Here is a 13,362-nt window from a genome sequence, read left to right as displayed (position 1 = left end):
TCTATACTGTTTTTTTATGTTTTTTTTTTTTTTTTTTCTGAAACCGGTTCAGGGGGGCCTGTTTAGGTCTCCTCCATCCCCTGAACCGGTCAGACCCTGATACACCCACTATAGGAGCGTATCAAAGGGGTCCCGGAACAATACATATCAACCAATACGAGCCGATATGTGTCGATACTTTGAACCGTGGAAACATTTGCTATTTTCAATTATTAATAATTGTATATTAATATTAATGACAGGAAGAGTGGCGTTACCTGAAACACAATTAACACTAGAATATTGATGTATACAATAGCTCTATATTGAGACATTTGCTATTTAGTATCGTGGTATGGATACAATATTTACATGTCCTGCTATATTAATTGTAATGTATCTCTTCATATAAAGTTTCTTGTCTGTATATATGAGAATTTCCTTCATGCATCCAAGTGTATCCAAATCTTCCACTATCCATGCACATCTAAAGTGCATCAATCCATTTCCAAGTATTAAATACACTCTGTGACTTTGTGATACTGATATTTTGAACCTTGATTAAAACAGATTAATTGTCACAAACAAAAGCAGGAACTGCTTACACTCAACTGATTTAAAAGTGAAATAAAATGTACTTCCAATCAAATAATGAAATCCAAAGGCCACGAATACCAACCTGACCATCTGGTTAATGCCGATAAGCTGGTGGAAAACACAGAAACATTGTTACATCTTTAAATTAAAATAACAATCCCCAAAAGTAAGGAAAAAAATGAAACTTATGGTACCCCCCCCCCCAAAAAAAAAAAAAAATTGAAAAATCAATGGAAATTACAGACAATTAAGGGGAAAAAAACTCACCACTGACGTATAAACATGACAACGATGAACTGTAAATGAATTAAAAGGGTTGAATGACACCTATATCAAAATTCAAAACCATATTTGTAGTTGAAAAACCGCACCTTCGGACCTGCTTCCAACTTCCATCCAATTTGAAACTAGCTTCTTCTGTCCCATGTATTCAACACTCTTTTAGAATGGCCAGTCTTAAGACTCTGGGCTTCCATCCTAGGCGTAACTTCACTTGGATAAATGTAGACAAGAGAAAACCCTTTGCTCAAACCAATCATGGCTTCACACAGACATACACCTAGGAAGAAGCAAGCTGGAGACAACTACCAGCATGGTGATACAACGCTTTTTGATGGGACATCATTATACTTGATATTTTGACAACTTGTCCTTCACTGGAGGCTCTAATAAAGACATGCACTGTTCCCACGCTCCATTCCTGAGCATCTGTCCAAATATTTATGCAGATGCTGTTTTATTACATTCACGTATAGTTTCTAGTCATGTATGAATTGCTAATAAATGTAAAGATTTCATCCTGTTATCAATGCATGAACTTCAATTTCAAGATATTGACTTCCAATGGATAAGCCAGGCAGATTGCTGGGTTTAGTAGGGCAGGTGGGCAAGAACAGTATATATGTTTCAACAAAATCCAGGGAATCCCCTCTATGCAATTTTATACCACTACAGTAGAAAACCAGTTCAAAATCTTTACCAGTGGCTGCTTGTCAATCAGCATAATTAAAATGGCAGGCAGGTCAAGGATTTAAAATTCAAATATAGACCATGTTTCAAACTGGTCCAAAGAAATTTTTCTACCAAAATTTTACTGATATTTCAAGATATAATCAAAACTTCAGAAATTTTTGGAACAATCTAAAAAGGAAACCATTCTTTTTTTTCAATATTTATCACTTCCAACTTTATTCTCTTGTATCCATTTCTTACATCTTATCTTTGTTGTTCCTTGTCATTATTTATATTTTCTCCTAAACATTGTCTTTCATTTACCCTCAGAATTGGAAAGAAACATCAAATGTTTTAAAATCTCAATGGGATTTTAATCCTTGCCACTATACCTGCAAAATTATTCCTTTATTAGATTGTTATGAGGCCATTTGGGGCCCTGCTAAACCATTTTTCGAATTCCTGAAATAGGCTAACATACAATTTCATATAAAAGGAACCCAAAAAATTACTAGTCTATAGTCAAGCTATGAAATGCTACAAGCAGACTGCAGACATTCACAAGCAAAGATAACAACTGACCTGCTTATACCCATTTAACACATGACAAACTCCATTGTGTAGATCCTCACTCCTTATTTCCTGAATGCAAAAAGGGTAAAGATTAAGTCAAAAGGGGAAAGGATCTTAGTAGTGAATTGGTTCTGAGTTTAGGATTATTCCATTCTTACATGCCAACTTGCAATAGCTTTGCACATATAAACAAGTGAACTCAAAGCCCCGGTTGGATTTTCTCTAACCTGAAAAAGTTTGACAATAACCTTTAGAAAATGAAAATTTTGCAACTAATCTACTTAATCTTTTCTACCTTTAAAAAAATCATACCAAAGCACATAAACCACGGAAAGCATCCTCTTTCTCAATATCATCTCGTATCCTGAAACAATTTGATTGTTCTGAGAAACTTGACAGAAACAAGTCCATACAACTAGTATAACATATATTAATGAGTATATCTATTCTTTCCAAATATGAAATGTATCTTGGATATAAATCAACTGCTTTTCTGGGTAAACCAAATATGAAAGCCTTAAATATTTCAATACTAGTCAGGACCCGTGTGATGCAAGGGCTTTTGTGTAGGAAATTGAGCAAGGAGTCTTATGTCATTCCTAATTGGGTTAAGTCAGACTAAATCCCTTTTTTTTGTTGATCAGCAATTCAGACAAAATCCATCGCAAGCATTATTTTTGTGGTATGTATTGTTTGATAAAGTTGTATTAATTTTCATTAAACTTTTATTTTTAATAATGCTTATTAGGGTTGATTATACAATATTATGTATTGCACAAAATCTATTTTATACAATACATATAGAAACTATTATATATAATATGTATTATAGGTGTCATATTATAATATATGTAAACATAATATATAAAATAATATAGCATGCGCATTATCTATTGGGGGTGGGGTGGATTGTGGGGGAGGGGGGGGCAGGGCAGGACTCAGGGTGGGCTGGACAAATAGCACCCCACCCTGTCCACGGTCACCAAAGTTTGGGTTTCCCTGAAACCTGTCTTGAAACCGATCAACAGTAAAAAAACCTCCCCAATCAAGGCATGGCGAATCGGAGCCCTAGCAGGGTTGTCATCCTTACTTGGGCTATCAAATACAATATAGAAAAATAAAATTGAAAAGATAAAAGTCTGGTTGGTATCAGGTGAACCCCTATAGGGTTGGGTCAGGTTCGGAAACTATATATCAATAAGTTGGGTTCGAGTAGAAGCATTGCAGGATCGGGTTAGGGTGAAGGAAAACCTATGCTGAACCCAGCTTGTTGTATTTATTTTCCATTATTTTAAATTAAATTTAAATCAATTTTAAACTACTAATTTTTTATTAAATTTTAATTTATTTAGTAAATTAATATTTAACAATTATTATTGTGTTAATAATTTTCTATTATGTTAATCATTTTTAAATGGAAATTAAATGAATAATTTTGTGAATTACTAATACTAGTTAACTAACTAATTAATTTTGCACGCTGTTATTGTTAATTGAGTTTAACATACAGTAGAAGATCAAGACTGTAATCAGTCTTGAATCCTAATAGGTTTTAGGTTTACAAAACAGAAGAAAAGTGAGAGAAAGGAGAAGGAATAGAAGAGAAACAAGAGAACACAAGGGGTTGAAAGGAGGGACAGATTCTAACAGATCTGCCGCCGCCACTCTCTTATTATTTATAGGTTATGTTCAGTACATAATGGAAAGGACAGATCTGCCCTTAGTACTTACATGACAAATAAAGTAAATAAAAACTGAAATAAATAACAACTGAATTAACAAACTGACACTACTATAACTGAAACAAATAACTACACATGCTGTCCTACGAACACAGTGGGGACCACTGCTGTGGGGCCCACATCAGTGTTCTCTACACATACAGTAGTACGGGTAATGCCAACACATGGAACCCATATTATGTTACACCCATAAATAGTTATCTCCCTCTAATTGACCCATATAAATGAATAGAAAGTAATTACGGGAGAAAACATGGATCAATTAGAGACTAGAGAGTGATTTTAGGAAGATTTAGGAGGGGTTTTAAAGGGGGGAGAGAGAGAGAGAGAGAGAGAGAGAGATTTTAGGAAGATTTTTAGGTAATTAGGAAGTGGGGACTAATAGGAGCAATGAGAGCCTTGCTGATGTGGCCTAACGAGAGGGCTGGTAAGGGGTAATAGACAAAGGTTAGAGAGTGGAGGAAGTAGGAAAGGGGGAAGGGAGAAAGGAGAAGCATGCTGATGTGGACTACTTATGAAAATGTATCAAGCGGGTCAAGTGGTACCAAGTCCAACATAAACTATTTTCGGGTTACATTTTAGGTAAATTTGTGTTAATTTTTATTATTTATTTTCATTTTTACTATTTTCATTACATTTTATTAATTATATTACTCTTAATTGCTATGCACAGGCCTTGTTAAGTGACAATGAGACAGGAGTCTTAGGACATTTCTAATTGGGCCAAGTCGAACCCTATCCATTAGTATTATTATTGGGTTATGTATTGTCAAATAAATTATAAAACAAAAAATCTAGAAGGGGTCAGGGAGAAGGAGAGCTACTTTTTTATTAATTTAAATTTAAAATATTGTTTTAATTAAATTATGTTTTATTACATTGTATCAGTGTTTTAAAAGGCGTGGGAGGCATATGCCGAGAGGCGCCCCCAAAATGCCTTGAGGCATATGCCAAAGGCACTGACACCACTGAGGCGTACACCTCAGGTGCAAGCAAACACCTCGTACGCTTTTTCATGAGGTGTGCTAGAGGCCTACACCTCATGTAAAAAGACAAAAAAAAGAAACAAGAAAGAAAAAAAAAAGAGAAAAAAAGGAAAGGAAAGGAAAAGAAAGGGAAGGGAATGAAAAAGAAAGAAAGAGAAGTAAAAAAAGAGAAAAAGAAAAGGAAAGGAAAGGAAAGGGCAGAAAACATAAGGGGAAAGAAAGAGTGTTGGGGGCTAAGCCCCTGGATCCCTTGGTTGGGGCTTCACCCCCTAGCCCCCCCCCCCCCCCCCCCCCCCCCCCCCCCCCCCCCCCCCCCCGCCTTCAACTAGTGCTATGCATCACCATCGTTCTTAATATAAAAGATTTTTATTAAAAATAAAGAAAAATGAGATCCTCCTTCCTCCACATCCCCCCCACCTCTTAATGAGGCTTATGCCTTTTACATTCTGAACTATGCCTCACGCCACTAGGTGGTGGAATGCCTTGCATCACGCCTCCGCATTTTAAAACATTGCTCTGTATCAAATTTAACTAATAAAATCATTTTTACTAAGTCTGTTAACAATTTTTTATTGTTTAATTATGTTATTTTTATTAATCATTTAAATTTTAATTTTTTTCAAATTTTATAAAATTAATTTTAGTAATTCCTGAGTAATTTAATAAAACTAAGTTATTATACTTATTTTAAGTTAATTGTGTAAAGTAAGTTGCTGACTTTAATTTTCTCTTATTTGTATTTTTCTGTTACTTTTGGTTTTCAATATTTTCTCAGTAAATATTACTTTTAATGTATTAAAATTTTCTGTTATTGTTTGTGAAACTTTCTCTTATTTTATCAATTAATTAAAAAAATAAGTTTCTAATATTTTTTGTTATCTTTTATGTTTTCAGAAAATTTCCCTTATTTTTCTGTTATCTTCCCTTAATTTCTTTTATTTGCTCTTTATATTTTCAGAATTGCATAACTAGGTCTAACCAGATTAGTCCAGTTCAGTATTACCAGTATGAACTGGTAACTGAAGCTAGCAGGTCGAATAGTTTTTAGGGATTCAAATAACCCGACCTATGAACTTTGTCTTCTCCTAGGAAATTAGCAAAGCTAGGGAAACAACCTAATCCAATTTTAAGTTCACTGCAATGGGGCTATAAGACAGGAAACTATTCATGTAGTAGTGAAATTTTCACATAATTTATAGACAAATTTTTTAGTGAATTTTAACAATTGTTTTTCAAAATATAGCACAAAAGTACTTTTGAATAAATTAATATTTAAAAAAACATGTTAATTAATGGTGTTTCTAATATTTATTTTCAAGACATTTTCTGAAAATTTATATAGCAAATTTGGCAGACCAAACCAGATCAATCAAGATTTGTTCAAATTGGTAAACAAAATTTTGTATTTTCTTAACCCATCTTCTTGCTATAGTGTTTGCCAAATTTCAGCATCAATACAAATAGTGACGTGGGGCCCAAAACATCCCGTGGAGAGAGAGAGAGAGAGAGATTTTATAATGACAATGTTAAATATTATTTATAATTATAATAAGATTTTAAATTAATTAGTATTTTTTTCTTTACTTTTATTAATTGTCTTATTGTATTATCTATTTTTTTCTAGTATTAGTATTTTAGATATTTTGTCCACATCTTATTTCAATATTTAAGTTTTAATTTAAACTTTTTTCAAAAAAAGTTTTAACTTAAACATTAATATTTTAATACATTGATGAAAAAATAAACGCATGTATTTGCATAGTGGATAGAGAAAGATATGGAAATAGATAGAGAGATATAGGGGGAGGGAAAGAGGCATACGGTTTAATGGACATGCGAAATAGAGAGAGAGAGAGAGAGGCAACCAAGGAGAAGCCTCGGTGGGGGAAGGGGAGAAATGAAAGGCCATCTAACGTGGTCAGTTTTGTTTTAATATATACTAATAGATGAACTTCCCAACATCTTTTTTCAGAAATAACTGAATCTATTCCATTATTAATGAAATGAGAATGTGAAAATGGGATGAGAAAACACACAGAGAAGGTCTTCTTTTTTGTAGCATGACCATAGTGTTGATCTTCCCGTGAACCACTTCCCAACAAAAGGCTCCTATTTTAGGTGGAATGGGTTTACACCAAACCTCTTTGAACAAAGAGAGTTGAGGTACAAAGAGACTTAAACAAGGAGGCACAAAAAGAAATGCCCTTTGGTTTGGGGGCCCAAATGCATTTATTTGGTTTAGAGGGGTCCAAACACATACTATCAAGAAGCTTTAACAAACCGAAGAAAGCAATACATCACCCCTCAGACCAAGGAAACTAAAATCCCAATTATGACCCACAGGAAGTAAAGGAGCAATGGATTTTGAAGGAAACTCATTCTTGTGAAAAGACACAAAGTACTAAGAAAGGAAAATGTCCTTCAGAGAACACCCAACCCAAACATCCTCCCAGAAATAGATTGAATCACTAAAACAAACATCATACCTGATAAATTTGAGAAAGTGATGAAGATTCAAGAATGCCATGAATAACCTTTTAAGGTGATGCAAAGTAGCCCGATAAGATACACCTGCATCCCAACCAGTACCCAACCTACCAAGAATATTGGCTACCACTACCTGCTAAAGTCTCTCTCTCTCTAATGGCCATCTCCATAACCATTTCCCTAACAAAGCCACATTCTTCTTCTCTACATTACCTACCCCCAATCCACCTTCTTGTAAGCCCTTGCAAACAACCTCCCACCTAACTAGAAAATCTTTCTTCTCTTCACTCAATTCCCACAAGAAGTAGCTCATGACTTTATCTTTCTTCCCCCTTCTGTAGAATCCTGAAAACTAATAGGTAATAAACTAGCAAATTTGCAAGTGTGGCTTTTATCAATGTAATTTTACACCTCCTCCCCCCCCCCCAAACGAAATATAATTCCTCTTCCAAACTGTCAATCTCTTTGCATACCACTCAAAGATTGGGTTTCAGAAGCTACTTTGTTTGACATTTGCCCCTAGGGGGAAACCCCATTAGGTCAAGGGCCAACTGGTGGTGCAACTATCTAGAGTGATTGCTATAAAATCAATCTCCCCCTCCTGCAAATTGAGCCCTGAATGCAACTCTTCTCAAGATTGATTTTCAAATTTGAGACCAATTCAAAGGTATCCTTCACAAAAAATTATTATACCATTAGAAACTAAGGTGGGTAATTGGAATGTCGTTTCTACTTACCCTTCAACCCCTAATCTCCTCCCTATCAACCTCGGATATTAATCTGCTATAAACATCAACTATATGGAGAACAGATTACCTTAAGCCTCTACACGCCAGAAAAAATCTCTAACCACCCCATTAACTAATATGGAGAAGTAACAAGATTTGATACACCCAAGCATCCAATCCGCTACATTCCATTTCCATCTTTCTAGATACCTCAAAGTACATCCATAAGGGTTGCAATAAAAACTGGTTCCTTCACCCTGAGGAGACAATAGAGATCTCGTAGAATACTGCACCACTTAGGAATAAACCAGGCCATGCTAAAGGAATTAAAATATAACACTAAATTTGGGGGAAATTGGACTATGAACAAAGATGCACAATTACCCAATGTGCGTTCCACTTATGTAAGACAACAAATTTCCTGCACTATATCATATATTACAGGTGCTTATCTTGTTATGCAACACCTGCAACCAAAAAGCATCAATTCTTGGTGGAGCTATGGAATCATTCAAACTTTAGTATCGAGGAACCACTACATCAACAATTGATTTTCTTTTCCTTTTTTCTAAAAGCAACAATGAGATCTTAGTATGATGAAAAGGAGGGCTGGAACCCAAAACCATTAATACCATTAGTAAAACAACCTGAAGATCAACCCAACAAGTATTTAGGATCCCCTTAGTAATTCAAACATTAAAATCACAAACATAACTATTTGTGGATAACTTACTGTATGCTTATATTGGAAGATAATGGCATCAACTATCCCTTCATTATTAGTGGAAACAAGGCTTGGGGAAACCAATAAAAAGGAGAATGAACTTTTCATACATGGACAAAGCAGTACACCACGGTTGCATAAAGTGATCCATATGAGGTGAAACAAGATCTGGACAGACCCATGCAAGCCTACCAAGAGTAATGGCACTATTTTCTACAAGCGATTTGTTGAGACCCTGGCATCAATAACCATGAAAATGATAAGAACATTCAGGAAGAATAGTACCAACTGATGCAACAACAGAAGAGTTATTACCTCTGCATTTTTAAGAATTGGAACTAGGCATTCAACAACTCTCAATGCAATAGGAGATATGTCTTGCTGAACCTGAAATTTGGGAGTAATGAAAATGCTCAAAAACTATTACTGTCATACTAATTAAGACTCCAAAATTAACCCCATGCAGATGATTAAACTTCACATTAAAAACATGTAAATATAACTATATAAGTCTCATAACATGAATGAATGTAAATTATGCTCAAAGTCCTTTTTCCATAACAAAAACATTTTTCTTATAAAAATAATTAAATAAATATAAAGGATGAGAATTTACAACTTACAATTCCATTTTCTGGCATCACATGTAACACAAAGGAAATTTTACTTCCTAATTTGCTCCTCATAAAATCTTTAAGCAAAAGTAAAGCAGAATAGTACTTGGTGGTGTAAGAAAGGTGTTTGGAAATGTAATGAGTTGTACATTTCTGCTTATCTTTCCTCACAGCAATGGGTAGGTCAAGGTCTGGGAAGGAAGATAATGGAGATGGTGTAGGACCAATCCTCTCTTCAGTGATTGGAAGCACCTGAGACCACAACTGGAGGTGGGGGAACAACCTGTGCATACCTTTTTCTTTGCCTCCAATAAAAAAGGAGGGCTTGCAGGAGAAGGAGGAGGAGAAAGAACAGGAATTGGAGAGCTGGGAGGAGAAGAGGACCCCTTTACGGGAATAGAAGGGACTATAGAGGGCTCAACAAAAAGGTTCAACACAACTTCACAAGGTTCAAAGCAATGTTTTAAAACACAGAGGCCTAACGCAAGGCGTTCCACTCCCTAGAGATGTCAGGCGTAGTTCAAAACGTAAGAGGCGTAAGCCTCCTTAAGAGGATGGGGGATCTCATTTTTCCTTTATTTTTAATAAAATTCTTTTATATTAAGAAGAATAAAGATGCATAGTACAAAAAACAAATTGGGCTGCTACATGGAAAAGGGGGGCGGGGGGGTGAAGCCCCCTAGCCAAAGGGGCCGGGGGCAGACCACTTTCTTTCCCCTTATCTTTTCTTCCCTTCCCTTTCCTTTTCTCTTTTTTTTTTTCTTCTCTTTCTTTTTTTTTTTTTTTTCTTTTGAGAAAAGTTAACTGAACTCATTAAGAAAAAAGAGGGATACACAAAGAGGGTGTACAAAGAAAACAAACAAACGGGGATCAAACCCCTGAAAGTTACACAGGAGAGATCTCATCAGAGTACAGCACTTCTAAAAGAGCACCTAATTTTGCTAACCTGTCTGCAAGAGCGTTAAAATCCCTTGGAATCCAGCACAGATGAACGTTTGTATTTTCCAGTAGGTCCCTTGCTTCTTTTCTTTCTTTCTTTTTCTTTCCCTTCCCTTTCTTTTCTTTTCCTTTCCTTTTTTTCTTTTTTTCCTTTTTATTTAGTCTTTTTATATGAGGTGTGCATGAGGCACACGAGGCATAAGCCTCTAGCACGCCTCATGAAAAAGCACATGAGGCATATGCCTCAGAGGTATTAGCGCTTCTGGCATATGCCTCATGAAAAAGCACATGGACACACTAGGAAACATATATAAATCTTAAACAATATATAGGGACAAATTGGAAATTGTTGAAAATAATGGAAGAAGTAAAATGTGTATTTAAATATACAAACCCATAACACCTGTTTTTATTTTTGAAGTTTAGCTAGAGAGTTACTGGGCCCAAGGCCCATTAGTTTACATTTTGTTTAAGTGTTTACCTGTGTTTTAGAATAGACGACTTACTAAGGGTATACTTGTCATTGTATCCATTTTTAATTACGAGTATATAAGATAGTTAAAGGGGTGTCCAAATTAGATATTTTGGCTTCTCCCCATTCTCTTCAACCTTTCTCTTCTTCTCTTCTCTGCTCAAATTTTTCCTTTCTTCTTTTTATCACAAATTCAAACTGGATCAGATTTATTGCACTTTCAACTTGGTACCAGAGCAACTTTAGGGATTTTCTGAACTGTTTCATCATGCAACCCTAGATCAGCCGACTGCATGATGAGTTAAAGACCTGATCAAGGACTTTAAGAGTGCCCGGTTTTTGGATTTTTTCTTCTTTTGTGGATCTAGAATACCTTGTAGCAGGTCTAGGGTTTATCACCAAAATCAGGAAGAACTGGAGAAAGGGAAAGAATTCTGATTGCAGGACTCTTCAACCTTGACCTAGGAAGTGGCACACCATTTTTTTTTTTTACGTTTCTAGATGTTTTTTGAAGAGGATGGTTCAAGTCCCCGATTTTCTAGAGGTCTTTGGTGGGAGCGGCAACCTCTTCTCTTCCTTCTACCTACTACCACGGAGAAGGGAATCTTGGTGGGAGGGGTTTCTAGGATACTTGGAAGCTGTTTGAGGTTTCTAAAGGGGATAATTTTTTTTTTTCATCTCCAATTGATTTCCTGACCTGTTATGGAGTTGAATACAAATCTACAAGTGAATTGAAGCCAAGTGGAGGAGGTGGTAGTGGCCCCTTCGGGGCAGGGGCCATCACTATAGTCAAGTTGGATAGTACAAACTACTTAGAATGGTCACAATCTGCAATGATGGTCATTGGAGCTCATGGAAAATTGGGGTATGTCACTAGTGAAGAGAAGAAACCCGAGACTAACTACTCCCATTGGGTATAGGAGAACTACATAATAATGACCTGGTTGTGCAATTCCATGTTACCCCATATAAGTAAGAACTTTCTATGAGCTAACACAACTAAGGAGATTTGGGATGGAGTAGCAAAAACTTATTCACAAAGTGACAATTGTGCTAGAGCCTACCAGTTGAGAAACGAGGTGATTGCTACTAGGCAGGGAGATAAGTCTGTTGCAATTTATTTTTTAGCCCTCAAAACCTTATGCCAGGAAATAGATCATTTGGAGACCATGGTTTGAGAAAGTAGCAAAGATGCAACAACTTATAAGAAGCTAGTAGAGAATAGGGTATTTGAGTTTTAGCAAGACTCAACCCTGAATATGACATTGCATGATAGCATATTCTTTCCCAAGACAGTGTAACTCTCTCTCAGCCATATGCTTTTGTGTCTAGAGAGGAGAGTAGTAAGAATGTGATGATGAGAAACCCACGCCTTGAGGACAAGAATGACTCATTTTGTGACTACTGTTAAAAACCCATGCATACTAGAGATACCTACTAGAAGCTTTACCCATACCTTATACTGAGTCGGCTCAAAAAGAAGAAGGGAAATGTGAATATGGCAATGATTGGTGATTTATCAGGACCACTTACTACTTCTCTAGAGTCTGTTGCAGCAACTACAGTTAGGGCCAAGTTAGAGAGATATGAGCAATTTCTGAGTTAAGGGATACAACCAGTTGTAGCTCATCATCAGGTGGATCAGAAGGTAGTTATTCTACTTCGCTTGCACATATAGGTAGTTCACATGCCACTACAAGTAAGGGGGCACCTCCCATCAAAAGCCTCAAAACATATGACCAATGTTTCCACTATCTTTTCCTCATACCACCTTTGCTTTGGTACAGATAGAGGTTCCACAAATGATGGATCACATGTTCCCATTGCTAGGAAAGGGTCTGTCAAGATAACCGATACGATTACCTTGCCTTTTGTACTTCATGTCCCTATACTGAGCACTAATCTTTCATCTGTTAGTAGTTTGACAAAGAATTTGAATTTTTCAGTGATTTTTTCTCCTGGTCATTATGTTTTGCAGGATTTGGAACCAAAGAGGACGATTAGGAGTGGTTGTGAAGTGAATGGAATCTATTTTCTTGATGTGCTTCCCAATCATCAAAGTTATCATGTCAATAGGGATAATGAGTCAGAGTTAGTGGGTCGAATTATGCTTTGGCTCATAAGGGAGAAAGTTTCTTTAGGGGAAGTCTGCTTGCCATTTATTGCTTCAGAAGAGTAGTTAGATGATGTTTTGACCGAAGGTGTTCTAAAAGGAAAGCCAACACACTATATAAGCAACCTCGGTATGATTGACATCTATGCTCAGCTTGAGGGGAATGTAGAGAGACTAGGCCGAATGGGCCCTAATATTTCTTTTATGTTTAAGTAATGTTATATCCATTTTAAGTTACTGCTTTGCTAGCCGCCCACTTAAAGGGCAGACTTGTAATTAGCATTATTAATTTAGTTAAATAAAAGATTAGTGAAGGGAGAAAGAGAACCATCAAACTCTTTTCTTTCTCTTCTTCTATTCTGCTATAACCTTTCTTTCTCTCACTTTTTCTTATTTCTTTTATCAGTTTTATATCCGATTTGAAGGACAAACTCACATCTTGGTATAAGTGCTATAA

At 36.0% G+C, this 13,362-nt stretch overlaps 1 protein-coding gene across 4 annotated transcripts in view; it reads right to left on the bottom strand.

The window, feature by feature from the left end:
- Nucleotides 1–286: 286 nt before the first annotated feature.
- Nucleotides 287–13,362, bottom strand: part of LOC104596758 (transportin-1-like) — a 114,974-nt gene continuing 101,898 nt past the window's right edge. Inside the window, exons 23-29 of one of the 4 annotated variants that reach the window (XR_735094.3) lie at nt 9,083–9,154; nt 8,878–9,002; nt 2,413–2,464; nt 2,259–2,327; nt 2,110–2,169; nt 948–1,284; nt 287–684 (exon numbers count right to left, since the gene is read on the bottom strand). Coding sequence is in view for 1 of the 4 variants with exons in the window: in XM_010258037.3 (XP_010256339.1) it covers nt 1,201–1,284; nt 2,110–2,169; nt 2,259–2,327; nt 2,413–2,464; nt 8,878–9,002; nt 9,083–9,154 (462 nt within the window). In the remaining 3 variants the exon portion in view is untranslated. Of the gene's footprint in view, nt 1,285–2,109; nt 2,170–2,258; nt 2,328–2,412; nt 2,465–8,776; nt 9,003–9,082; nt 9,155–13,362 lie in introns of those variants that run through there. The other 3 variants (XR_735093.3, XM_010258037.3, XR_016076153.1) reach the window with 3 other exon arrangements.

The sequence above is a fragment of the Nelumbo nucifera genome, chromosome 5 (genome assembly GCF_055504915.1).
Source record: "Nelumbo nucifera cultivar China Antique chromosome 5, China Antique-T2T, whole genome shotgun sequence".
NCBI classification, from domain to species: domain Eukaryota; kingdom Viridiplantae; phylum Streptophyta; class Magnoliopsida; order Proteales; family Nelumbonaceae; genus Nelumbo; species Nelumbo nucifera.
Note: the sequence above shows the minus strand (reverse complement) of the source record. Positions and strands in the feature narration are given on the sequence as shown.